Genomic DNA, 26,085 nt, shown 5'->3' with positions numbered 1-26,085 from the left:
GTGTCATTTTAACGTTCTCTCTGGACCCAGTCAGAGGCGCCTGCTGCTGACAGGCACCCCGCTGCAGAACAGCCTGATGGAGCTGTGGTCCCTGATGCACTTCCTCATGCCCCACGTCTTCCAGTCCCACCGAGAGTTCAAGGAGTGGTTCTCCAACCCCCTCACCGGTATGATCGAGGGTAGCCAGGAATACAACGAGGGCCTGGTCAAGAGGTTACATAAGGTAAGGACTCGGGCTGCGATAGATGGAGGGGACGCGCACTTGGGCAAGGGGGTGTGGATTGGTCAGAGTATGTAGGGGGGTCCAAATGAACTGTTAATGCACGTTGAGATGTTGTCAACGACATTCTGCTCCCTAACCTGACATATCACCACTTTCTGTTTTTCCTTCTAGGTGCTCAGACCGTTTCTGTTGAGGAGAATCAAGGTGGATGTGGAGAAGCAGATGCCTAAGAAATATGAGCATGTGGTGCGCTGCCGTTTGTCCAAGAGGCAGCGCTTCCTCTACGATGACTTCATGGCACAGGCCTCGTAAGTATCTATAGGGGGTTACTGGAAGCAAATGATGCATTGCAGGAGGGCTCATTGGTTTGAAATTCTGCCAGTAATATGCTTTTTACCTGTATATTCTTATTCTTCATTGTCAGAATGTTATTACATCACTATGATGTTGTCAGCTTCTACTGCAGGTTTGCTTAGATCATCATCTACTAGTTAATATTGTAAAGGAAACCCCTTTTCACCCTTTCTATTTCTCTCAGGACCCGGGAAACGCTGGCTAGTGGTCACTTCATGTCTGTGATCAACATCTTGATGCAGCTCCGTAAAGTGTGTAACCACCCCAACCTGTTTGACCCTCGGCCCATTCACTCCCCCTTCATCACCAAGCCTATCGTCTTCCACACTGCCTCCCTGGTACAACGAGCCATGGACGTCTCCCCATTCAAGGTTACTGCTCCCACTGCCCCCTGGGGATGGGGTGTGTCACTGGAGCTGTGCAGTCTAATTTAAATGCATTTGTACTTATCTAAACGTCCATAACCTTACCCCTCCTCCTCCGTCCCCAGCGCTGCGACCTGTCCATGTTCGACCTGGTGGGTCTGGAGGCCAACGTGTCTAGGTACCAGGCCGACGTGTTTCTGCCTTCCAGGAAGGTCACCCGTCAGCTGATCCAGGAGGTCATGGAGTCTCCCGACCCCCCTCCCCGTCCCAAACCCGTTCGCATGAAGGTCAACAGGATGTTCCAGCCCTTACCTAAGGCTGATGGTCGCACGGTGCTGGTGGTGAACAAACCCCGACCCACCTGCCCTGTCACCCCTGCTGCTCAGGCCTCAAGGACCCCTCTCATCCAGGATGTGACGCCAACCCCTACACTGCCAGTCCAACAAAGTTAGTACTAAATAGTACAGTGCATTTGGAAAATATTCAGACCCCTTGACTTTTTCCAAATGTTACGTTACAGCCTTATTCTAAAATGGATTAAATCATTTTTTCCCCTCAATCTACACACAGTACCCCATAACGACAAAATAAAACAGTTTTGCCATTTTTGCTCATTTCTAAAGAATTAAACACTGAAATATCACAGTTACATACATTACCAGTCAAAAGTTTGGACACACCTAGTCATTCAAGGGATTTTCTTTATTTTTTACTATTTTCTACATTGTAGAATAATAGTGAAGACATCACAACTATGAAATAACACATATGGAATCATGTAGTAACCAAAAAGTGTTAAACAAATCAAAATATATGTGATGTTCTTCAAAGTAGCCACCCTTTGCCTTGAGTGCTTTGCACACTCTTGGCATTCTCTCTCCATGAGGTAGTCACCTGGAATGCCGTTAAATTTACAGGTGTGCCTTGAGTTAATGTGTGGGATTTCTTTCCTTAATGCATTTGAGCCAATCAGTTCTTGTGACAAGGTAGGGTTGGTATACAGAAGATAGCCCTGTTTGGTAAAAGACCAAGTCCATATTATGGCAAGAACAGCTCAAATAAGTAAAGTCCATCATTACTCCAAGACATGAAGGTCAGTCAATCTGGAACATTTCAAGAACATTGCACTTGAAGAAACTTTCAGTCACAAAACCATCAAGCGCTATGATGAAACTCTCATGAGGACTGCCACAGGAATGGAAGACCCAGAGTTACCTCTGCTGCAGAGGATAAGTTCATTAGTTACCAGCCTCAGAAAATGCAGCCCAAATAAATGCTTCACTGAGTTAAAGTAACAGACGCATCTCAACATCAACTGTTCAGAGGAGATTCTGTGAATCAGGCCTTCATGGTTGAATTGCTGCAGAGAAACCACTACTAAAGGACACCAATAAGAAGAGATTTGCTTTTGTCAAGAAACACGAGCAATGGACATTAGACCGGTCGAAATCTGTCCTTTTGGTCTGATGAATCCAAATTTGAGCTTTTTGATTCCATAAGAGACACAAGTGAACAGATGTTCTCCGCATGTTTCGTTCCCACGTTGAAACATGGAGGAGGTGCTGTGGCGGTGCTTTGCTTGTGACACTGTCTGTGATTTATTTAGAATTCAAGGCACACTTAACCAGCATGGCTACCACAGCATTCTGCAGCGAAATGCATTCCCATCTGGTTTGGGCTTAGAGGGACTATAATTTGTTTTTCAACAGAACAATGACCCAACACACCTCCAAGATGTATAAGAGCTATTTGACCAAGAATGAGAGTGATGGAGCGCTGCATCAGATGACCACGCCTCCACAATCACCCGATCTCAACCCTATTGAGATGGTTTGGGATGAGTTGGATGCAGAGTGAAGGAAAAGCAGCCAACAAGTGCTCAGCATATGTGAGAACTCCTTCAACACTGTTGAGAAAGCATTCCAGTTTAATCTGATTGAGAGAATGCCAAGAGTGTGCAAAGCTGTCATCAAGGCGAAGGGTGGCTACTTTGAAGAATCTCAAATATAAAATAAATGTTGATTTGTTCAACACTTTTTTTTCTTTTCTTTTTTGGTTACTACATGATTCCATATGTGTTGTTTCATAGTTTGTCTTCACTATTATTCTACAATGTAGAAAATAGTACAAATAAAACAAACCCTTGAATGAGTAGACGTGTCCAATCTTTTGGCTGGTAGTGTTAGTATTCAGACCTTTTACTCAGTACTCTGTTAAAGCACCTTTGGTAGCGATTACAGCTTCGAGGTCTTGGGTATGACACTACAAGCGTGGCACACCTGTATTTGGGGAGTTTCATCCATTTATTCTCTGAAAAAAATCCCCATAGTATGATGCTGCCACCACCATGCTTCACCATAGGGATGGTGCCAGATTTCCTCCAGATGTGATGTTTGGCATTCAGGCCAAAGAGTTCAATCTTGGTTTCATCAGACCAGAGAATCTTGTTTCTCATGTTCTGAGAGTCTTTAGGTGCCTTTAGGGACCATAGACAGGTGTGTGCCTTTCCAAATCATATCCAATCAATTTAATTTCCCACAGGTAGACTCCAATCAACTTATAGAAACATCTTAAGAATGATCAATGGAAACTTGAGCTTAGTTTTGGGTCTTATAGCAAAGGGTCTGAATACTTATGTAAATAAGGTATTTCTGTTTTTTTTTTTATACATTTCTAAGAACCTGTTCTTTCTGTCATTATGGGTTATTTTGTGTAAATTGAGGATTTTTTAAAATTGTATTTAATCCATTTTAGAATAAGTCTGTCACATAAGAAAGTGGAAAGTCAAGGGGTCTGAACTGTCTGAATGCACTGTAAATACTGCTTGAGTAGTTGCTAAATTTACATGGGAAAAAATCAAACACATGATCCAAGTGTTTTTGTAATGGTCTGATCTTAGATCCTGGTTGCTAAAATTCAAATAGTTTGCCTAATTTCAGTTTGTGACAAAATCAAGCAGGTGTTGTGTAGAGAAACATTGTACCATCTACACCGCTGTGAAATATATTTTCCATATCCAAACGTATTGTATTTTCAGCTGTTTGAAGCTGGTGTACGAAACCGAAAGTAAAAGACGCAAAAGCGAAACTTAACGGGAAGCATAGAAATGGCGCACATAGAAACCGATCTCTACCGCTTCTGAGCGTGACAGATCTATAACTTACATTTCTATGTGCATTTTTTGGGGGGCAAGCCCAAAAAGTAGCATGTTGCAGCTTTAAAGGAAAATTCTACTCCAACTATATTTTATTTCATTAGTCCACTGATACAGTCCCAGAATGTTTTGCATGTCAGCAGTTAAGGTTTCAAGATATAGGACTTTAAAGAAGCATAGTGTTAACTTTACTGCCGACGTGCAAAACATTCTGGGACTATCAAGTGGACTAATAAAAAAAATATACCAAAATATATCGCGTTTGACTTTTCCTTTAACCTTGAATGCCGTTAAACATTTCTTGTGGAAACCTCTACTCAGCCAGACAAACGATTCTACACAAACAGACATAATGTAATAGTTTCTTCCCTTGTTTCATGAACCCTCAGCAGTGTGTTCAGTGGCACCCACAGCCCCTCCTCGCCCGCCTTTGCACCCCAGTGGCCCCTCTGTCATGAGGTCCGGCTCCCCAATGCCAGTCCTGGCCGTACGCCCACCCACCACCTCCTGCAACCCCGCCACCCATCTCACCCCTCCTCCCAGCAACGTTTTGACCCAACGAGTTTTGCTCAGCCCAGACATGCAGGCCCGGCTTCCCTGTGAGTACCTGCCATTCTCACAAACACACTCTCTGTCGGGCAACGAATGTGCATGAACAGTGCATAAGAACAAACTGAAAATGTATTAGACTGTAAATTCATATTTTTATTTTATTTTTATCTCTACTGGTGAAATGACTCATCTACATTTTAATATCTACCATTTTTCTCTCTATCTCAGCTGGGGAGGTAGTGAGTATCGCCCAACTGGCCTCATTGGCTGGGCGTCCTGTGTCATCGTGCCAAGGCAGTAAGCCTGTCACCTTCCAGCTGCAGGGCAACAAGCTCACCCTGTCTGGGACCCAGCTCCACCAGGTTCCCATGGCACCTCCACGCCCAGTACAAGGTCAGGTCAGATCCCAGCACTAACTACACTACATGGAGATTCACAGAGTGTACAGAACATTATGAACACCTGCTCTTTCCATGACAGACTGACCAGGTGAAGCTAAGATCCCTTATTGTCACTTGTTAAATCCACTTCAATTACTAGAGATGAAGGGGAGGAAACAGTTTAAAGTATGACATTTTAAGCTTTGAGACGTGGATTGTGTATGTGTGCCATTCAGAGGGTAAATGGTCAAGACAAAAGATTTAAGTGCTTTTGAACAGGGTATGGTAGTAGGTGCCAGGCGCACCGGTTTGTGTCAAGAACTTCAAAGCTGCTGGGTTTTTCATGCTCAACAGTTTCCCGTGTGTATCAAGAATGGTCCACTACCCAAAGGACATCCAGCCAACTTGACACAACTGTGGGAAGCGTTGGAGTCAACATGGGCCAGCATCCCTGTGGAACGCTTTCAACACCTTGTAGAGTCCATATCCTGACGAATTGAGGTTGTTCTGAGGGCAAAAGGGGTACAACTCAACATTAGGAAGGTGTTCTTAATATTTTGTACACTCAGTGTATATTATCAGAATGGCTTATATCATTAAACTATAGAACGTGCTGATATAGACAGCCATATTGGTGTTCTATTTAAGTCAGGGGTACAGTATCTATCCTGCACTGACAGGGGTGTCTAAATGGTGTGGCTCTTACTGTGGGCTCCGCAGGTAACGTCATGCATCTGGTGACCAGCGGAGGGCAGCACCACCTCATCAGCCAGCCAGCCCAAGTAGCAGTTTTCAGTTCAGCCAATACCCACGCTGTCCCCACCTCTCCTGTACCCTCGGGAATCCAGCTGCCTTGCAATTCTTCTCAAGGTACAGCAGCATCCCCTTTCTAAGACTATGGCCACTGATCTTTGTTCGTGGTCTTTTGCCCTGGTTCAGTGACGGTTGTGTTCTTACCTGCCTTTCCTTTCCAGTGCCCTCCTCCGTGGTGACCAGCTCTGGGATTGTGAAAATCGTGGTACGCCAGTCGAGCAAGGAAGGAGGGGGTGTACCCACCCTGGCAGTGCCCCCTTCTCCTCGCGTAGCCCCCCAGGCGTCAACCTCCATGCACCATCATGCCAATACTGCCGTGAGAACTCCTGCCCCCCAGCAAACGGCCCATCGCCACCCCGGGCCCACCACTGCTCAATACACCCTGGCCCCACCTAGAACCCCTACCTCAGTCACAATTAGAACCTGTACCCCAGCCCCCCCTCGAACCCCTGCCCCCCCCCGTAATCCGACCTCAGCCCTCAGTCAGTCCCAGCCCCCCCGCCCAGTGCTTAAGGTAGTAACGGGACCAGCAGAAACCAGCACAGAACAGAAAGGTGAAGAGATGAATGCAAATAATTATTTTATGATTCTGTATTTACAATCCCTGTATTAAACAAGTAAATTATCCTCTCTAGCGCGTGTGAATTCTACATTGACGTGTGAGGAGAGCAGCGACACCAAATCAGCCGTTCCTAAATCAGGGTCCCATGTGGGTGGATTTGTCCCCCCTCGACCCCGGGCACAACCTCGCCCACCTCCTCGCTCCCCCTTCTACATGGTACTAGCTACATCTGCTTTCATTTACAAATCTCTTTTCTTTTGTTTGTGACTTGTTTCAATCACCGTGTATGAAATTATGAGGTTGCGTATATCCCACAGTAGTACCTTTTTTTTGTTCTGTCAGTTATCAGCCCACAGCAACATTCTTAAATTGACTCCTGTCATGTCCCTTTAACTGTTGTTGTCCTATCAACTGACAAACTGTCCCTTTGCCCCTGCCAGTCATGGCTGGCAGACAGCCTCAAGAAGCAGCGAGACAGCCGCCTGGCCCAGATCATCCGGATCAACGACCTACACTGCAGCGCCAAGCCCGTGTTTGGCCATGAGGTACTGGACTTCCTCACCTTCCTCCCGGGCTCCTGCCCTGCTCCGGCCCCCAGGGCCCTGGGTCAGTGGGGTCGCTCGGGTCACGCCGCCTGCCTGTTCGCCCAGTCCCACAGCACTACGGACTACTGGGACCAGAGCTGCGCCCTGAGGGAGGGCATCCACACCACCGAGGACAGGCTGCAGCTGCTCAAAGATGTGATCGAACGGTAACACGCTGACTGCTGCTGTCCACTGTCTGGAACCACGAGACAGTCCACATTTTTAGTTTTATCCCTGCACTAACACACCTGATTTTAACAAATCACCACACTAATCACCAAGCCCTTCATGAGTTGAATCGGTTGTCAGTTTTCAAGCACTTTCTGTTTATCTTTCTTGTGATGCCCCAGGGATTGATGAAGGGTAAATATGACCATTTCTAATCGGACCCTATTTCCTAACCTTCAGGTTTACGTTCGTGATCCCGCCGGTGGAGGCTCCAGCCATCACCATGCACAGCTGCCACCCCCCTCCGTCTCTGAGCCACCAGCAGGCCGTGTTCACCTCGCTGCTCTCCTCCCAGGTGGCCCCGCTCACACGCAGTCTGCACCGCATCCAGTGCAACATGAGGACCCACTTCCCTGACCTGAGGCTCATCCAGTACGACTGCGGTGAGTCCCCACTCAGACAACACAACTGTGTGTTCCTCAGAAACTTGTCTTGTTTTACCTCGGCATTGGCTGAGGAATTTTAACTCTGACACCTCAATCCGTTTGGCTATGTGTTTGCAAAGGCCATGACATGAAAATAAACTTGAGTGGAAGTGCTGTTACTTCAGCGATGATACGGGGGACAGTCTGTCTCTAGGGTCACTGGGTCAGGGTCACATTCAGTTTTCCAGAGCAGCGTGTCCTTCAGTTGAAGACCGAGAGGTATTTTTAAAATGAGGAGAAACGGTATGAGCCTTTGAATGATAACACTTTGGTGTGTGTGTGTAGGTAAGCTGCAGACGCTCCACACCCTGCTGCGTCGGCTGAAGGAGGGCCAACATCGCGTTCTCATCTTCACCCAAATGACCCGCATGCTGGACGTGCTGGAGCAGTTCCTCAACTACCACGGTCACATCTACCTCCGCCTGGACGGCAGCACCCGCGTCGAGCAGAGACAAGTGAGGGGCGCCGTGACTAGACCTGAGCTTTATGGGATACTGTTGTTGTGTTGGACTTCAGCAACTCAGTTGGGGGTCAATTCCATTTCCATGTAATATATTTTGGACATTTGCGATTTTATTGGCTGAGCTGAACGGAATTGACCCGGAGATCAATATTGTTCTGAAACTGATAAAGGATGCTGACTGTTGTCCTCCTCTCCCTCAGTCCCTGATGGATCGCTTCAACGCGGACCGCCGCATCTTCTGCTTCATCCTGTCCACGCGCAGCGGCGGCGTGGGGGTGAACCTGACGGGCGCCGACACGGTGGTGTTCTACGACAGTGACTGGAACCCTACCATGGACGCCCAGGCCCAGGACCGCTGCCACCGCATCGGACAGACCCGCGACGTCCACATCTACAGGTACACCGTGAAACCCTCCCCTGCCTCTTAGGCTGTTGAACCAAGCTTAACTCACTTAACTCCCTCTAAGTCAAATCGTCTCAGCACAACGGTCGGTTTTTAGTTTCCTTTAGATTGGACACAGGCAGGATCTGAAAGTCTCCGGAAGTAGCATGAACAGTGTGCATACCTCTACTTTGAAGATATTAATGTGGTAGGCATAGAGCCAGTGATTACTACTCTGCCACTATGTTAGCTAGTCTGTTGAGCATCTGGTGTGACTATTCTCCACCCCCCCCCCCCCCCCCACCCCAACCCCCCCAGGCTGATCAGTGAGCGCACAGTGGAGGAGAACATCCTGAAGAAGGCCAACCAGAAAAGAATGCTGGGAGACATGGCCATAGAAGGAGGCAACTTCACCACCGCTTTCTTCAAACAGGTACGTCTCCGCCGATATAACACTCTGTGACGTCGTCCATTCACTCTGAATCGAGGGCAATTCAAGACAAACTACGCTCCCCTCTCTCATCTCAGCAAACCATCAGGGAGCTGTTTGACGTGAATGAGGGGGAGAAGAAGGAGGTGACCCCAGAGCCGTCTGTGCCCCAGCCAGAGGAGGAAGAGACGGGCAACAAACAGAGCACCACCATCCTGGAGCAGGTCAGTCACACCCAAAACACTGGTAATAACAGTATGTAGTTGAGTTTAACTGGTGTGTTCAGAGCAGGTGTCTCTCAGACCATAGACACCTGTTTATACCACACCATACAACAGCAGGAGTCTAGAAGACAACCAGAAACCAGCAGCTGAGTGTTTGGACCAGCACTGACTCCATACAAACAAGCTTTATTTTGATAAAATAAACAAGATTATTTGAGGTCAAATGACTGTTTTAGGAATTGTACAAGTCAGCAAGACACATCAATCTCTACTCCAGGTGGCACTGTTCCCAAAAATGAATTATCTCTCTGCCACAGGCCCTTTGTCGTGCCGAGGACGAGGAGGACATCGTCGCTGCCTCCCAAGCCAAAGCAGAGCAGGTAGCTGAACTGGCAGAGTTCAACGAGGCCATCCCATTGGACGAGGCTGGCGAAGGGAGGGACCCGGAAGAGGAGGAGCTCTCCAAGGCCGAGCAGGAGATAGCGGCTCTTGTGGAGCAGGTGATTGTTGTTCAATATCCCTGTTTTTTTTGGCTATTCCATCTGTGTTGTTTGACTATTTTCAGCTTTTTTGCCAAACCTATCTTTTTTCCCCCTCGTTTCTCAGCTCACTCCTATAGAGCGCTATGCTATGAATTTCCTGGAGGCTTCACTGGAGGATGTGTGCAAGGAGGAGTTAAAGCAAGCAGAGGTTAGATTGATATTTCTCAGTGCATTTAGGAGAGCGTGCCATGTGTCCATGTTTAAATGGTTCACCCTATTAGAGACCTGGGTTCAAATAAAAAGCCCATCTCTCTGCTCTGTGTTTAAAGGAGCAGGTGGAGGCTGCCAGGAAGGGGCTGGACCAGGCCAAGGAGGAGGGCCTGAAGCTGCATGCAGGCTCCTCGGACAATGACGACGAGGACTTCGCATCACAGCCAGCGGAGGAGCCCTCGCCGCCCGGGTCGGGCCGTCGCCCACGCAGACACAAAGAGAAAGGCGCCCCCTCCACCAGAATCAGCGGTAGGCTCCGAGGAGCCACGGCCTCCCCACCGCCCACTTCCCCAGAGCCAGAGTCTGATTCCCCCACCCCCAGAGAAGTGCCTGAAAGGCTCCGCTCAGCTCTGAGAGGACGAGGGGGGACCAAAGACAATACCACCACACCGTCCCGCACAGAGCACCCCAGGGCCCAACCCTCCTCATCAAAGGAATCTGCCAAACCTGCATCCACAACCCCGGCCTCTCCTTCTAGAGACTCCAGCCTCAAATCCGGGTCGGCAGCGCCACCTCTCGGATCCCAGTCCCATTCCAGCTCAGTGCCTTCCACTGCCACCAGTCCTCTAGCTGGGAAATCACTGACACTACCAGGGGACTCACACACCTGGTCACCCAGCAGGGAGAGGGCAGTGTGTATCACCTCAGAGTCCACGTGTCCAGTGGACCACCAGTCATACTCTGCCCAGGCCAGGGACTATGACATTAGGGACCAGGAGTCCCTGTCTCCCAACTCTGTGTGCCCTCTCTCCCGGTCGCCACGCAAGCGCCAGTCGGCTGACGGGGAGGTCCTGCTAGGCCTTCCGGAACATTCCCCGTCGGCCAAGGTCCTGCGGAAGCTCCCTGGTCGCCTGGTGACGGTGGTGGAGGACAAGGAGCCCAGGAAGAGGAGGAGGAGAGGCAGCGGGACAGGAGGAGGCTCATCAGAGGAGACAGAGAACGCTGAGTCGGGCCGAGTCTCAGACGAGCCAAGCAGAGACTCCCAAACCCCTGACAAAACCAGCCTGACACCCGAAGAGAAAGGGACTGCTTCAAAATACTCAACGACCACCAAACTCACAGAGGACCAAGAATCCCCCTCAACACACACCTATCCTGCCAGAAGCTACCTCCCTTACTCCCCGCCCCACCAATCCCCTGACATGCCGGTGCTGAGGAACCTGCCGGTGCGGCAGCGGCTGGAGAGCGAGTCTCGCGTGGCGGCGCAGTTAGGAGAGCTGGGCCGAGGGAGGGGAGGGAACTACCACAGGAAAATGGACAATCAGCCAGGAAAAGACGGCAACGTGTCCTCACCCGCTAATAATGCTAACTCGACCCCACCAGTGAAACGAAAGAGGGGCCGACCCCCCAAAACTCCCCTCAGGTTGGCGGTATCCCAGCCAGAGCATGTATCTCCTCCCCAGCCCACCTCAGCAAGTGAGGGGAGCCCCGCTCTCTCCCCAAAACGCAAGCGGGGTCGTCCCCGCAAGGACTCGACAACTGTAAAGAATGCTGTGGGTGCAGGACATAACTCAAACTCCAGCACCACCAGCCAACCTGGTTCCCTGTCTGAGGCTGTTAACACAGAACCACTACTCCCATCTGCCCCCACTGAGCCTCAAACTGTGACCGCCTCTGCTATCTGCACCAGCCAAGACTCTCTGTCTACCAAAGCTGAGGACTCTACCGCAACATTAAAACCAAACACTAAGACTGAGGTCCTTACCACAACCCCAACTTCTATTCTGGAACTAAGCCCAGCTCAAATCCTTACCACAACCGATATTCCTGCGCCAAGCCGAACTCGAGTTCCAATCCCAATTCCAATCTCTGTCTCCACCTCAAGCTCAGCAACCATCTCCACCCCGGTTTCAATTTTAGTCCCTGCCACAAGCTCACCCACAGTCCCCGCCTTAAACTCAATATCTGTTCCTGCTTCAAGCTCATCCACAGTTTCCACCCTAAGCTTACCCACAGTATCCACATCGAGGCCGCCCTTTAGCCCTACCTCAAGGTCAACCTCTGGCCTCATTCGAATTCCAACTGCAGTCCTCACCTCAACCCTTGCCCAATTCCTCACCTCAAGACCTAGAGTCTCCACTTCTCCACCAATCTCCACAACTACCACACAAATTGTCACCCCTACCCCCAACAAGATCTCCACTCCTCCCCTTGGCCAAATCACTATCCCTACACCAGCTCAAATCTCCAAAATGGCCACATCAGTCTCTACTCCAACCATCACCCCCACTCCAGCCCCTACACCAACACTCACAAATGTCAAACAAACCCCTACTCCGTGCCCTACCACAATTGTTGCAACCCATGTACCAACACTTAGAAAACTCACCACAACCTCAATTGCAAATCTGACCACCATTTCCACACCAGGCCCAAGTATAATCGTCACCACCGTCACACAAGCCCGAACCGCCACCATCACTGCAACAACCTCCATACCAACTTCTACCAAAATCACCATCACAACCCCCACACCAGCCCCTACACCAACCACCACACTAACCTCTACACCAGCCCCTACCACAACTGTCACCACCGTTACACCAGCCCCTACCACAACTGTCACCACCGTTACACCAGCCCCTACCACAACTGTCACCACCGTTACACCAGCCCCTACCACAACTGTCACCACCGTTACACCAGCCCCTACCACAACTGTCACCACCGTTACACCAGCCCCTACCACAACTGTCACCACCGTTACACCAGCCCCTACCACAACTGTCACCACCGTTACACCAGCCCCTACCACAACTGTCACCACCGTTACACCAGCCCCTACCACAACTGTCACCACCGTTACACCAGCCCCTACCACAACTGTCACCACCGTTACACCAGCCCCTACCACAAGTGTCACCACCGCTACACTGCCCCCATACACAAGTGTCACCACCGCTACACTGCCCCCATACACAAGTGTCACCACCGCTACACCGCTCCCACCCAGAACTGTCACCACCTCTACACCGCCCCCACCCAGAACTGTCACCACCTCTACACCGCCCACACCCAGAACTGTCACCACCGCTACACCGCCCACACCCAGAACTGTCACCACCGCTACACCGCCCACACCCAGAACTGTCACCACCTCTACACCGCCCCCACCAAGAACTGTCACCACCTCTACACCAACCACACCCAGAACTGTCACCACCTCTACACCGCCCCCACCAAGAACTGTCACCAATTCTACACTGCCCCCACCCAGAACTGTCACCACTGCTACTGTAGCCGCTGCCACAACCATCACATCAACTCCTACCCCAATCTCTACCCCAACCCCCACCCGTTCCCAAGTACATAACTCCACTACCAACAAAATCGTCACCCAGATATCCACCCCAGCCCCCACTCCAAGTTCAACATTAGTCCTGCCCCTGGCCCAAATTCCTATTACATCTACCCTCTCCAGCAACTCCACTGCTGTGGCTGCCACAGAGAACCAGGCTGTGGAGACTGCCCAGAATCCTGCCCAGAATCCTGCCCAGAATCCAGATTCAGAGAACATAATAGACATGGAGGTGGAGACCCAGGCAGTTAAAGTGGACAAAAAGGCAGAGGATGGAGAAGAGGAGATTAGTGACTCTCAACCGAAAAAGAGGAAAGTGGAGAATTCTCCTGAAGCCAAAGACACTGTCCTTTCCACTCCCTCTCTCGCTGACCCAGAGACTCCAGTGGCTCCTCGGCCAGAGGAAACAGATAAGCAGAAGATAGAGGAGAGTGCCGGAGATGACAAAGCCGCCAGCAAGAAGAGGCCTCTCAGTCGCCAGAGCAGTCAGGAGTCGGTGCGCTCCTCTTCTCCTTCCTCAGTGTGCTCCACATCCAATCCCACCCGGTCAGCCCAATACAAGAAGAGTGCAGAGAAGAGAGCACCTGCCAAGAGGAGGCGAGGAGAGGTTCTGTCTGACCCAGAGAAGGGAGAGGGGAAGACTGAGAAAGAGTCCACCAACGCCACTCGGAGGAGGCAGTCCAGGTCCTCTTCTTCAGACTCGGACCCCTGTGAAACCAGGAAAGAGCGCCTCACCCGCTCATCCCAGAGCTGGCAGGAGAAAGAGGGGGATGGAGAGGGTAACAGGCGGAGAAGAAGACCCGCCAGGAGCTCTGAATGGGAGGGCAGGACTGTGTCCAACAACACCGGTACTGGGGAGTCTAGCAGCGAGACATCCTCTGTGAGAGTCACTCGGAAATCCTCTGGTCCTCTTCCCACCTCGGAGAGTAAACCCCAGTCTAACAGCGTGCCCTCTACCCCTCCCCAGCCAGAGGTCCTGGGAAAGAGATGTTCAGCCTTGAACGCTGCAGCCAAACTCCTTGCCATGCGAGGCAGGGTCGACACCCCTGGCAGCAGGAAAGACCCTGCGGCTAAGGCTGCTGGGCAGAATGTCATTTCTCCCGCTTCCTCTGACAAGAACCACAAGTCCAAATCTAAAAGTGCACCAGCCACTCCGCAAACAAACTGCAACAACAAAGCAGGAATCAGCAAGATGACCCCCACCAAGTCTAGCCGCACCGCCGCCCGCTCCACCCGCCAGTGCCCTGGCGCCCTCGTCCCACCCCTGGAGACAGACAACAAGAGGGGGAGCAAGAAGGAGGAGAGTGAAAAAGAAAAAAAGAAGCCCTCGGAGGAGAAGGAAGAGGGGTGCGAGAGGGAGACTCGCTCGTCCAGGGGCCACAGCGCCTGCAGCAGCGTGAGTAGCGATGGTGGAGGGAGTAGCCGGAGCAGCAGCAACAGCAGCCAGCGCACCCACAGCCTCAGCTCCCAGAGCACCGGGCCCAGGCTCAACAGCTCGCGAGCACCATCCTCCAGCAGCGAACGTGAACGCAGCACCGAGAGGGGCAGGAGGCGCAGCCACAGGAAGGAAGGAGAAGGCTGGGGGAGGGAGACCCGGAAGGAAAGAAAGGAGAGGCATGCCCAGAAGCGGGAGAGGCTTTCACAGGAAGGGAACGCTGGTTCGGGAGAGAGCACCCCGGACAGGGTGCTGCGCAGCGTGGCGGCTATGGCAGCAGCTCAGGCCCGCACACCGGCAGCCAACACCCGCTCTTCCCGGTCTTCCTCTGCCCAACACAACAAGACATGATGGAATAACAATATATATTTTTTAAACTGGGAGAGGGAGTGAGGGATTCTGACTGGGAAATGGAGGGGAAATGGCCTCTAAAGTTGCTGCTTTGTCTACACTGACGGAGGCCAGAGCAGAACTATGTGTTGTGCAGGTCAGTGACCTCCCTCCCTCTTGGGCCCTCTCCCCCACCCCACATTAGAGCTGGTCTCCTCTCCAGTTCAGCCATCATCAACTGGGGAAAGGCTTAGAGATGCCCGACTGTTTGCAGAGAGAAAGGTGCCATCATGGTAGAGCCCTTCCAGAAGTGAGGTGTTGTAGTCCTGAAGGTGTCACTTCATACAGACAGTGGCTTGACTGCACACTGGGGACTTTGGGACGAGGTGGGTGCGAGTGAGTTATTTGTTAGTTCACACTATGTACTGTAAAACATTTAAAAAGACTGGAATACTAGGAGATGTATGTGTTCGAGAGAGGAATAGATTGCGCCCAATATGCAGATTTTATCCTCTGCCAGGGTTATCGGTGGGAATCATTCATGCGACATTCAAAATAATATTTTGAGTGACACTTGTATCGTACGTTTGAAGGTTTTAGACTTTTTGGGTTCTGGACATTTTGTCAGCTGTTCTGACCTCTGTTGATAAGTTCTGGATATTTTATGGTTTCTTCCAGGAAGAGAGCAGATCTGTAAATGTGATCTTTGCTGCACTATGCTGGAGCTACTCTTTGCTTGGGCCTCTGTATCTTGTCATTTTCTGTCCATCTGACTTTTTAAATCCAGCCTGCATTTTTCCTTTGCATCTGACTGCATTGTGGTGTAGTATTTTACATAAATTTCAATCAAATTACTACTACGTTCCTGGTACCTCACACAAACTCCAAATATGGCTGTCTCTCTCAAGCTTGTTATGCATCTCGAAGATGCAAATGATTTTACTCACTGGCAATGCAGAAAGAAACGGGAGCAGAACCTTGATTTAACTCACCTTTTCCAAAGTACGATATTATGGTCAACATTTCATGTCGTTTATACTAAAAGGGTATTGAATCAGTGTGAATAAAAAAACAGTGCCTATTAGGCCGAGTGGGTGAACGGAGAACAGTATGCTTTGTAAAGTACTTGACGTTGGGGTGTGGAACTTACTGAGTTGTCATTTGTCACTAAAAAAGGATATGCTTTCTGTAAATCACGAGAAAAGCACCCTATGCACCAGTGCTACCAAATTATTTTTTTAAATCTGAATTTCTATCATTTCATTGCTCCTCTTTCATGTAAGGACTTAAAATGGTGCAGATGGCTCTGTAAATTGTCAATTAACTTTTGAGGATTTGCGTTTGTGAAAGCAGTTTGTGGGCAGGGTGATGTTTGAGTGAATGGGTGGAATATGGTGATGGTCTTGATTTGTCCCTTTAATTTGTTACATTCCTTTGTTCCCTTGTAATTCCACATTGTTTTACTTGAAAGACAAAATGACAGTTGAATAAAAGACCAAAAATGTATTGGGTGTTTGGTTGTCTAACCTTTTTTATAAGACCACCTGCAAAATAAAGTGTAAATGTGTTTGCATGACACTTGTATTATACACATCTCAGTAGGTGCCATTTCTTTCTTATCGCTTTTGACATTCTATACAGTACTGGATTTTACAATGCAAGATGTCCCTCTTGCGATTATCCAGGTAATTCTGGGGATCGTACCATTTCTCTCCGAACATTGTAGCAGAAAAGAGGCACACAAACTTGAGTCTGGGCAACAGTAAACCCATACAAGCACAGTCGGCAACTTTATTTGAACAATGCATTAAAATGAGCTGAAAGTTCTATACAAAATTAAACAGCCATGCAACGTGTTGGTCCCATATTTCATGAGTTGAAAATAAAGACACCAGCAAATGATCCATATGCACAAAAAGCTTAGTTCTCTGAAATGTTGTGCACATTTGTTACATACCTGTTAGTAATCTGTGCACCATGTGCTGGGGTTATGGTATGGGTATTCCCAGTTATGTGAAATGCATTTATTTAAATTCACTGATTTCCTAACTCAAATCATTAAAATTGTTTTTATATATACACAAGTTGGTCAGCATGGACATCAAAACAAGACTTGAACAAGCACCTATTCCTCACATGGCACCTTGTCATTGTTGCTAGCTCTCTGGCCATCCAGAGTCACACACAGACTTCTGACCCGTTTTTGTGATGTCAGCACAGATCAATAAGGCTAAGATCTTAACTGTTTGTAAAAAATAAAAATGGTGGAAGCATTGAATAATTACAGCAGTTTCCATCCCTTCTTTACAAAATAAGGTAGTACATTGTTCTTGTGGCGCTGTCTGTCAGCACATACGGAAAAAGGCACCATAAGGATTCCCATTGATTGTTGCTGTGGCAAGACTATTAAAATAGCAGCTTCCACAACAATATTCAAACTATAAATAAATACTGATGTAAATAGGACAACATGGGAGTGGGCCATTCATTGTAGTGATCAGACATCGTCTTAATGAGAGAGATCAATTTCAGGGGCAACATGGAAGCCAGTTCAGACATCTCAAAAGGTTTATAAAACTACATGTCTTAATTACTCAACAAATAAGAACATTGGCGATATACAATTATATTCTATCTGCATTTAAAAACAAGCCCTAAGTTTATTTCACTTTGTAAAATAACCACCGTAGCCATGGGTTTTCCTGAGTAAATCTGATCAGTGCCAGTTCCAATACTGCATTCTTCCGTGCTTGTGGATACATAGGGGTCCAGCACGTTGAGTAATGAGTTGTCCACACATTTCTTCAATGGCATCCTAAATGGAAAAGGGCACCACAGAGGGGGGCCAAAAAGCCTTCAGCATTGCCTTTTGCTGAGAGTGGGGCAGTTAACATGAGAGACTATGATTGTTTGTGTCTGTCTATGAGAGTGGTGTTAGTCAAAAGTTCAGTGATATCAGGACATGTCTTTTTTCCAAGGTCTCAGGGCAGGAGAGTGGGTTAGGGGAAGACGACACTGAAAAATAAAAAGTAGGTATTGATTACTAATCAACCAATACTTCCAAGCTTTGTATTTGCAGTAAATGAACACGTTGATTTGATATTCATATGAAATGGCAAATTTTGCAAATCTCGTGTGCACGTCAAGAGTGAACTCACGTGTCTGGATCTCAGGAGAAGGTGATCGCCAATGAGATGGCTAAAATGAGGAAGAGAATGGCACAGCATAACGCGATCCATATCTTCTTCTGTAGCGGGAGAGAGGGGTAGTATCAAGTATCATTAGCTAACCTGACCAATAATTAGCCGTACAACCTTCAATTAATTCCTACCTTGCGTGCTTTGTTTTGGTAGGTGGCAGCTTTTTCGGTCTCCACCACTGCCTTCTGCACATAATCAGTTGAGTTGAGGACGTTGGCTTCAATGCGGTTGACCATCTCCCCCTGCACAACAGTTTGTCAATTCAGCACACACCTCACTAAGGTTTCCACCAACCAACTTTCTCAAAGCCCATTTCATGAAAATGTGCTTTTCACAGGGAGTGAACAAGTGTACACACTTGTGTGGGAAAAATATTATGGCTCCAGTCTGTCCTCCTGGGGGTGACAGTCTTACCTGAGCCTCCACCTCCATGGCCAGGTACTGGAACATGTCATGCAGATCCCTGATGCTCCTTTCCAGTTTGAGGATCTCGTCATGCCGGGACTCAATTTCATTCAGCGCCTGCTTAGTGGCTTTAGCATCGATCAGGATCTACAGAGAGGAAGAGTGTAAATGTTACAAAATCAGGTTGAGCCTGACCAACAAAAAAAAAGTTGCACAGATGATGTCTGAGAAATGACAACACATTTATATTTAACTGCTCATAAAAACACATCCAGCAAAAGAGAACTACAGTTGAACTGAAACAGCTAAAGTTGTCAATCTTCTAAAAGCAAGTGGGGGCCAAAAGGGTTCCATTTATGTGGGGTTCTCTGTCACAGCTATGGCGACTATACAGGTTACAGATGTCTAAGGATGTCCTGTACAGCACAGGCAACTCAATGAGTGCTTACCAAATTCACACCTGTAGTCCAGTGCAAGCCATCAAGAGTGTCTTAAACAAAACAAATCTGTCATCATTTTACTCCCAAAAGAATGTAGAAACATTTGTCGTCGTCCCAGACATTACCGCTTACATACAGTGCATTCGGAAAGTATTCAGACCCCTTGACCTTTTCCTCATTGTCACTTTACAGCCTTATTCTAAAATTGATTAAATGGTTTTTTCCTCATCTACACACAATACCCCATAAGGACAAAGCAAAAACAGGAGTAGACATTTTTGCAAATGTATGAAATATCACATTCACAAGTATTCAGACCCTTTACTCAGTACTTTGTTGAAGCACCTTTGGCAGCGATTACAGCCTCGAGTCTTCTTGGGTATGACACTACAAGCTTGGCACACCGGTATTTAGAGAGTTTCTCCCATTCTTCTCTGCAGATCCTCTCAAGCTCTGTCAGGTTGGATGGGGAGCGTTGCTGCACATCTATTTTCAGGTCTCTCCAGAGATGTTTGACCAGGTTCAAGTCCTGGCTACTCAAGGACATTCAGAGATTTATCCCAAAGCCACTCCTGCATGGTCTTGGCTGTGTGCTTAGGGTCGTTCTCCTGTTGGAAGGTCCTTCGCCTCAGTCTGAGGTCCTGAGCAGGTTTTCATCAAGGCTGTCTCTGTACTTTGCTCCGTTCATCTTTCCCTTGATCCTGACTAGTCTCCCAGTCCCTGCCGCTGAAAATCATCCCCACAGCATGATGCTGCCGCCACCATGGTTAATCGTAGGGATGGTGCCAGGTTTCCTCCAGACGTGACGCTTGGCATTCAGGCCAAGTGTACAATCTTGGTTTCATCAGACCAGATAATCTTGTTTCTCATGGTCTGAGAGTCCTTTAGGTGCCTTTTGGCAAGTTCCACTCAGGCGGTCATGTTCCTTTTACTGAAGAGTGTCTTCTGTCTGGCCACTACCATAACAGTCTTGATTGGTAGAGTGCTGCAGAGATTGTTGTCCTTCTAGAAGGTTCTCACATCTCCACAGAGGAACTCTGGAGCTCTTCCAGAGTGAACATCGGGTTCTTGACCAAGGCCCTTCTCAGTTTGACCGGGTGGTCAGCTCTAGGAAGAGTCTTGGTGGTTCCAAACATTTTCCATTTAAGAATGATGGTGGCCACTGTTCTAGCGGACCTTCAATGCTGCAGAATTTTGTTGGTAGCCTTCCCCAGATCTGTGATCTACAGACAATTCCTTTGACCTCATGGCTTGGTTTTTGCTCTGACATGCACGGTCAACTGTGGGACCTTACATAGACAGGTGTGTGCCTTTCCAAATCATGTCCAAGCAATTGAATTTACCACAGGTGGACTCCCATCAAGTTGTAAAAACATTAAGGATGATCAATGGAAACGATGCACCGGAGATCAATTTAGAGTCTCATAGCAAAGGGTCTGAATACTTATGTAAATAAGGTATTTCTGTTTTGTAATTTAAATAAATGTTCAAATATTTCTAAAAACCCATTTTTGCTTTGTCATTATAGTGTATTGTGTGTGATTTTTCTTTTTTAATCCATTTTAGAATAAGGCTGTAACATAACAAAATGTGGAAAAGGTCAAGGGGTCTGAATACTTTCCAAATGCACTGTATGTTTTTTTTGTTATTCAGCTAAACACAGAGCCTGATTGAGTAAGAGAAAAGTCATAGAATACTACCCAACATAAAGAGGAAGAAAACACTTGTGTGATTGCCAGCAGGTGGTTTCCAGATTAGTTCATTAATTGTGGTTAGTTTCAGTCAGTCAGTGAATCTGTCAGTCAGTCATACTCACATTCTGTGTGAAAACATCAGTCTGTCCACTTTCAAGCATAACATCCAACTCTTCATCTGTTACATTGGTGCCAGCTAGAGGGATATAATAACTTTATCAGTTGCTGCTTTTGGGTATATTTAATTTTCATACGAAATCACCTTTGTGGGTAAACTTCTGCATTGCAGTCTTGAATTCAGAAGACAAAAATCCATGGTGTTGAAATCACTTACGATTCCCCTTTCTGAACAGCCACACAGTGACAGTAATAGATGTAGACTCACTGATTCTGAGCTGCCTCTGTATCCTCTCCACGTTGCGATCTCTGTAGGAAGCCTGGATGGTGTTACAGTGGCCCATCAACTCCACAAACTCCCGAGACAAGACGCCATGCTGGAGAGAGAAAAAGGAGGTAGAGGGATGGGGAAAGTGTTCATTTAAATGGCAGCCTACAGTAAAACTATATGACTGAAAATCAATTAATTTTTTCAGAAATTAGAAGCCTCACTTGGGCTCTCTGCATCCTTAGGTTTATGGGGATGTATTTCCCATCATCTTCTCCTTTCTTGGGTTCAATGACTGTGAAAGAAAACTAAACAATGGGTCTGATATTTCTGTATTCAGGTGTATCCGCTGGGGGCACCGAAACACCTGCGATCAATAGTCAATAGCTGATCATGTCACTTCAGTTAAGAATACTCACTCTTCAGTTTCTTATGGATCTGCATTGCCATTGTTTTGATCTGTTCCCGAAGGGTTTGGAGTTCCCTTTTCATGCCTGAACCAGAAAGAAACCTTACGACATCACCTTCAGTAACTGTCAACAGGCAGAGTAACTAATCCCTCAGAATACGCAGCCTGAGGGGAATAATGGCACCTAATCATATAATTAGCACAACTGCTTTATCACCAAAAACTATAAAAACAGAGACATTTCTTAGTGGAATGTGATCCTTTGACAAGACATGGAGGTGCAGTGATTAATTAGGCTTCAGCTCGCATTACACATTATATGCATATCATAACTCCTAACAGTACCACCATAGCATATATTTACATACAGCATATTAGCACTAACGTCAATGTGTTAGTGTTGATCTACTGACCGTCCTCTGGCAGTGCCACGCCCAACACGGTCTTCTGTTTGTTCTCAAGGTCAGAAACCACCTTTTTAAGCGTCTCCAGTCCCTCTCGAATCTCTTGGACCTGATATGAAAGTATAAACAGGCTGGTTAACGTAAGATGAGCTAAATCAGTGATTTCCGTTGTTTGGGGCACTTGAGAACAGGCCAGGAGACATATTCTGCGTCATCTTATGTTTTTGCATAAGATGTCAATTGTGCATACAGAAAAGCTGCTGGTTGTAACTTGACAGTATTTCAGATTATAACTTGCCAGATCACATTGGCACAGTAATTTCATGTTGACACCATAAACTGTTCCTGTGCTTGGCATCCACAAGCCAAGAGAAAAGTACTGCAGAACAACACAACTTGAAACTGACAGCAAGTCATTGTAAAATGCAAACAGATGGCTTGACTGTTGAATTAGGTTGCATGATTTCACCTTCTTGAAAAATGCATCATTCTCCTTCTCCTCCCTCACTGTAGAAGTCCCTGGTTTGATCATAAGTGCCCTGCCCTCTTCATCCTCGTCTGACACCTCGGCAGTCTGGTGTGTGAGGAAGAGCAAGAGGGGGAAAGAATGGACACAATCCTCAACATTTTGTAGGCACTAACTCCGTCATGGCTCGTTGGCCAACGCCTATGGGGAAATGTGTTTTTTTTTGTGGGGGTTTTATGTTGATAAACGCAGAAAAAAAGGTCTGTGGTAAACAGGTTTAGGAGAACTTATAGTTTTGTTATGAGATAATCATCAGTTAACGTCACTTACTGTGCATTTGGAAGTATTTATGTAATTAAAACAACCACATAAAGGCTTCATATTTCATAAAGGTCATGTTAACTGAATGATATCATAGAACAAAACGTATAAGATCTTCTAAACCGGTGTTAACCTCAGACCTTATTTTCGGCGTTCATCCCAATGTCCCAACTTTTCCCTTGAATTTCAAATCAAATTCTATTTGTCACATGCGCCGAATACAACAGGTGTAGTAGACCTTACAGTGAAATGCTTACTTTACTACAAGCCCTTATTCAACAATGCAGTTAAGAAAAATACCTTTTAAAAAAACAATAAATAAAGTTCCCCCATAGGAATGGCTGAACGAACCATAGGTAATTTATTTCCGTTTTTTAGGACTACGAGCTAGCGAGCTCTTTTGCACATCATTGCCATGTAAATCCAACATGCAACCCATGAGTGCGGCATTGAACTTTTAATACACTTCTAGCCACTGGCCTATCCTTGGGGTGTAGACTATTTCAGCTATGCTTGCTAGCCTAGCCAGGTTAACAAGTACGTTAACTTTAGCAAAGTTCGCCGATTAAAAAGCAATGTAGCTAGCACTAATAACTAGCTACCAGATAAAGAATACCCTGAAATAGCTAACAAATCTGCATTAAACCTTCCCTTGCAAATTGACAAATTGCTAAATGAATTGGTATTGGTTAGTAGAAGTTAGCTTGAAACTCACATTGCCCAGTTCCTTGGTTCGGTCCCGCATTTCTTCTCAGTCCAAATGCAATGTATTAGCTAACGAATATATGACTACGATATCCTATATCAAGGTGAAGAAAAATTGGAACAAATGAGCAATAAAACATACACAAAAATAACTTTCGTGCTTGTGTCATTCAACACGTAATCTAAACGGCTAAACTAGTCTCCCCTTCAGGATGTTCGAGAGAAAGACAGCCCACATTAGAACACATTGAGCTACGCCACCTACCGTCCTGGAGCTTTTTTCTTTGTTTGACTGTTAATTAGATACGCTGGTTCATTTTGCCCTCTGCTGCTATTAAACATGGTCACATTTATAATTAGTTTGTGCTTCATTTTATTTTTTTTGTACCCCCACAACAAAAGTCCATTACCTATTGTGAAATTGTTATTGACTTGATATGATCATAATGATCCTTCAAACGGATCAATTAAATTGTAGGTGACTATAATGCAGCATTTCCCAAACTAGGGGTCACAACCCCATATGAGGTTGCCTGATTTGAAAATGGGGTCGTCGTAGAAACGCTGAAAAAAGAAAATTGCGCTTGGTTCATAGAACTGCGAGTATGTCAGTAACCTTCGCTAACAGCTAAATGCGGTTGTAATAAACAGAGCAGTTTCTGTTTTCTTCCTACGAATGTGACTCTAACTTTATGACCCCATTCCTGAAAGATAAGACTCCCGGGAACACATAGATGTCTTCTGTTTCCTTCTACAATGCCCACAAGCTCAGGATTCATTAGAACAAAGTGGACAAGACCAAGCACTAAATCAGACTGGGGGGGAAACAAACATCATCATGATGTTATTTTCTACATCATGCACAATTATTGCCTGATGATCTTCTGAACTTCCCAATACCTTTCTGATGCATTTCAGGCACTTCAAACCATACTTCCTTCAGATTGAAATACTCTCAACAAATGTAATAGACTGTCATAGCCCTAAATTAGAAAAGTTAACTTTTGCTGCTGAATACATAACTGTTTTACACGGTAGGGGGAAAAAATGTTGATATCAAAATGGGGTCTCTGGTCAAAAAACGTATTGGAACACGTGCTATAACGTGTCTATAAGAAGAACATATGCATCCCACTATCTATTTCAGATGCTTCAATCTTTCAAAATGTCTTCAGAATATGGAAATCCAGACCTTACAGCAAGTGAAATATTCCTTGGTGTTAAACTGAATTCATTTGAATTTGGTCAATCTACGAGGAGGCCTCCAAATCTACAAAGGGAGAGGATGGAAGGTATAGATACAATACACAATACACTGTGATCATCCAGATCAGATTCAATTAAAACCGAAATTTGAATTTCTAGGTTAAGAGAACACAACATCACTTGTCAATTTAAACATACGTTCTCAGTGTAGTAATGTTTTGAAATATAATGCATGTACTGAGGAAGTTCCCAGATATGGTAGCCTAATAATTACTGAATAGCACCCAAAGTTATTTCTTTGATGACAGCATATTCCCTTGGAAATTTTGTTTTGGGAACAGAATGTGCTGCTGTAAAAAGCTATCACTGACTTTTGCAGCCAATTGCTAAGCACTAATTATGTCAATTAAATTCATAAAGAAATCTGTGTGTGGTAGGATACACTGCTTTCATAGCCACAAGATGATGCTGTTTGCCTTACTAAACCACAGAATCAAAGTTTTCCACTGAGTAGGCCTGCCTAAACTAGTTATACTATCAGAATACTTTATTATACTATCAACAAACCAAATTGGTCAATGTAGGCCTAACATGTAGGCCTGACATTCTCGGGACATGTGCCAGGGTACGTGTGTGACTGACCCTACAGGTATCAAACCAGGTTACTCAGACATTGTCTGATATGGTGTTTCAGATGCATATTTCACCTAACATTGTAAGTAGGTTGCATTGCCCATAATGAAATACAAAATATTTATTTTGGCATTTTGGGTCTGTAGGTAGTGGACCTTGGCCTATACAAACATTACAATCCCACTCAATTCTTGTTTTTCAATGTAACTTATAGAGCAGTGGTTTTCAACTAAGTAACGGGGTGGCAGGTAGTCTAGTGGTTAGAGCATTGGGCCAGTAACCGAAAGGTTGCTAGATTAAATCCCTGAGTTGACCAAGTAAAATGATGTCATTCTGCCCCTGAACAATACAGTTAACCCACTGTTCCTAGGCCGTCATTGTAAATAAGAATCTGTTCTTAACTGTCTTGCCTAGTTAAATAAAAAAAACATTTTAAAAACGTGAGTAGCCTACCGCAGGTGCTCTGCAATTCTTCTTCTTTCAAACATAGTAACAGTTAGTCGTATTATTTGTGTTATTAGTGGTTAATGGTATTATAATCAACGTCAGATGTCTTTTTACAATGCAAATAGGCCTTTAATTTGTTACATTCACTGCTAAAATTGACTAGATATTTTATTTGAATGTTCTGCAACTGGTGGTCCTCAAGAGCTTTGGGCAGTGATTTGGTGGCCCCCCGGAACATAACAGTTTGGGAACCGCTGCAATAGAGCACTGGAATCACTTTTAAAATTGAACAAGGGACAAAGGGCATACGCTACATCTGTTTTTGTCAGGTTGAAATAAACAGATTCACCTTGTTTTGAACACGGTATCATATCAAACAGTGGTTCCCAACTAGGGGTACTAGGGGGGTACTTGGC

The 26,085-nt window shown here is 46.4% G+C and overlaps 2 protein-coding genes and 1 non-coding gene across 6 annotated transcripts in view; 2 read left to right on the top strand and 1 right to left on the bottom strand.

Annotated features, from left to right (window-relative positions):
- LOC118366789 (helicase SRCAP-like) overlaps positions 1-16,460 on the top strand; it is a 28,213-nt gene extending 11,753 nt beyond the window's left edge. For 3 of the 4 annotated variants that reach the window (XM_035749497.2, XM_035749471.2, XM_035749479.2), the window contains 18 exons: positions 31-223; positions 395-531; positions 762-948; positions 1,068-1,389; positions 4,486-4,695; positions 4,877-5,041; positions 5,749-5,898; positions 6,003-6,395; positions 6,477-6,619; positions 6,844-7,154; positions 7,396-7,598; positions 7,926-8,095; positions 8,304-8,500; positions 8,804-8,918; positions 9,014-9,139; positions 9,457-9,639; positions 9,746-9,829; positions 9,951-16,460. In XM_035749497.2, the coding sequence (XP_035605390.2) occupies positions 31-223; positions 395-531; positions 762-948; positions 1,068-1,389; positions 4,486-4,695; positions 4,877-5,041; positions 5,749-5,898; positions 6,003-6,395; positions 6,477-6,619; positions 6,844-7,154; positions 7,396-7,598; positions 7,926-8,095; positions 8,304-8,500; positions 8,804-8,918; positions 9,014-9,139; positions 9,457-9,639; positions 9,746-9,829; positions 9,951-14,975 (8,314 nt within the window). In that variant the 3' untranslated portion in view covers positions 14,976-16,460. The remainder of the gene's footprint in view (positions 1-30; positions 224-394; positions 532-761; positions 949-1,067; positions 1,390-4,485; positions 4,696-4,876; positions 5,042-5,748; positions 5,899-6,002; positions 6,396-6,476; positions 6,620-6,843; positions 7,155-7,395; positions 7,599-7,925; positions 8,096-8,303; positions 8,501-8,803; positions 8,919-9,013; positions 9,140-9,456; positions 9,640-9,745; positions 9,830-9,950) is intronic. The other variant, XM_035749489.2, reaches the window with a different exon arrangement.
- Positions 9,189-9,268, top strand: LOC118369469 (small nucleolar RNA SNORA11). Its single transcript, XR_004822611.1, has one exon. It is a non-coding gene; the product is annotated as a small nucleolar RNA SNORA11 (small nucleolar RNA).
- A 259-nt stretch (positions 16,461-16,719) lies between the features above and the next one.
- On the bottom strand, positions 16,720-23,630 carry LOC118366810 (syntaxin-4-like). The gene is made up of 11 exons (XM_035749522.2): positions 23,394-23,630; positions 22,361-22,465; positions 21,901-22,000; positions 21,498-21,572; positions 21,303-21,373; positions 21,079-21,187; positions 20,816-20,889; positions 18,569-18,706; positions 18,286-18,396; positions 18,113-18,201; positions 16,720-17,969 (listed from the first exon to the last, which is right to left on the bottom strand). The coding sequence occupies exons 1-10, from the start codon at positions 23,421-23,423 to the stop codon at positions 18,124-18,126; spliced, it is 891 nt and encodes a 296-aa protein (XP_035605415.1). The 5' UTR covers positions 23,424-23,630; the 3' UTR covers positions 16,720-17,969; positions 18,113-18,123.
- Between the last annotated feature and the right edge of the window lie 2,455 nt (positions 23,631-26,085).

Source organism: Oncorhynchus keta, chromosome 3 (assembly GCF_023373465.1).
Source record: "Oncorhynchus keta strain PuntledgeMale-10-30-2019 chromosome 3, Oket_V2, whole genome shotgun sequence".
In the NCBI taxonomy this organism is placed as follows: domain Eukaryota; kingdom Metazoa; phylum Chordata; class Actinopteri; order Salmoniformes; family Salmonidae; genus Oncorhynchus; species Oncorhynchus keta.
This window is presented reverse-complemented; position numbering and strand designations above follow the sequence as displayed.

What these genes read in the sequence shown, in the direction of transcription:
- LOC118366810 (XM_035749522.2), bottom strand. Translation starts at nt 23,423, where the DNA reads ATGCGGGACCGAACCAAGGAACTGGGCAAT. An exon ending in TAAGGATGCAGAGAGCCCAA is followed by an intron (nt 21,188 to 21,302) that starts GTGAGGCTTCTA and finishes TTCTCTCTCCAG; the next exon opens with CATGGCGTCTTGTCTCGGGA. An exon ending in CTGATGTTTTCACACAGAAT is followed by an intron (nt 18,707 to 20,815) that starts GTGAGTATGACT and finishes TCCTCTCTGTAG; the next exon opens with ATCCTGATCGATGCTAAAGC.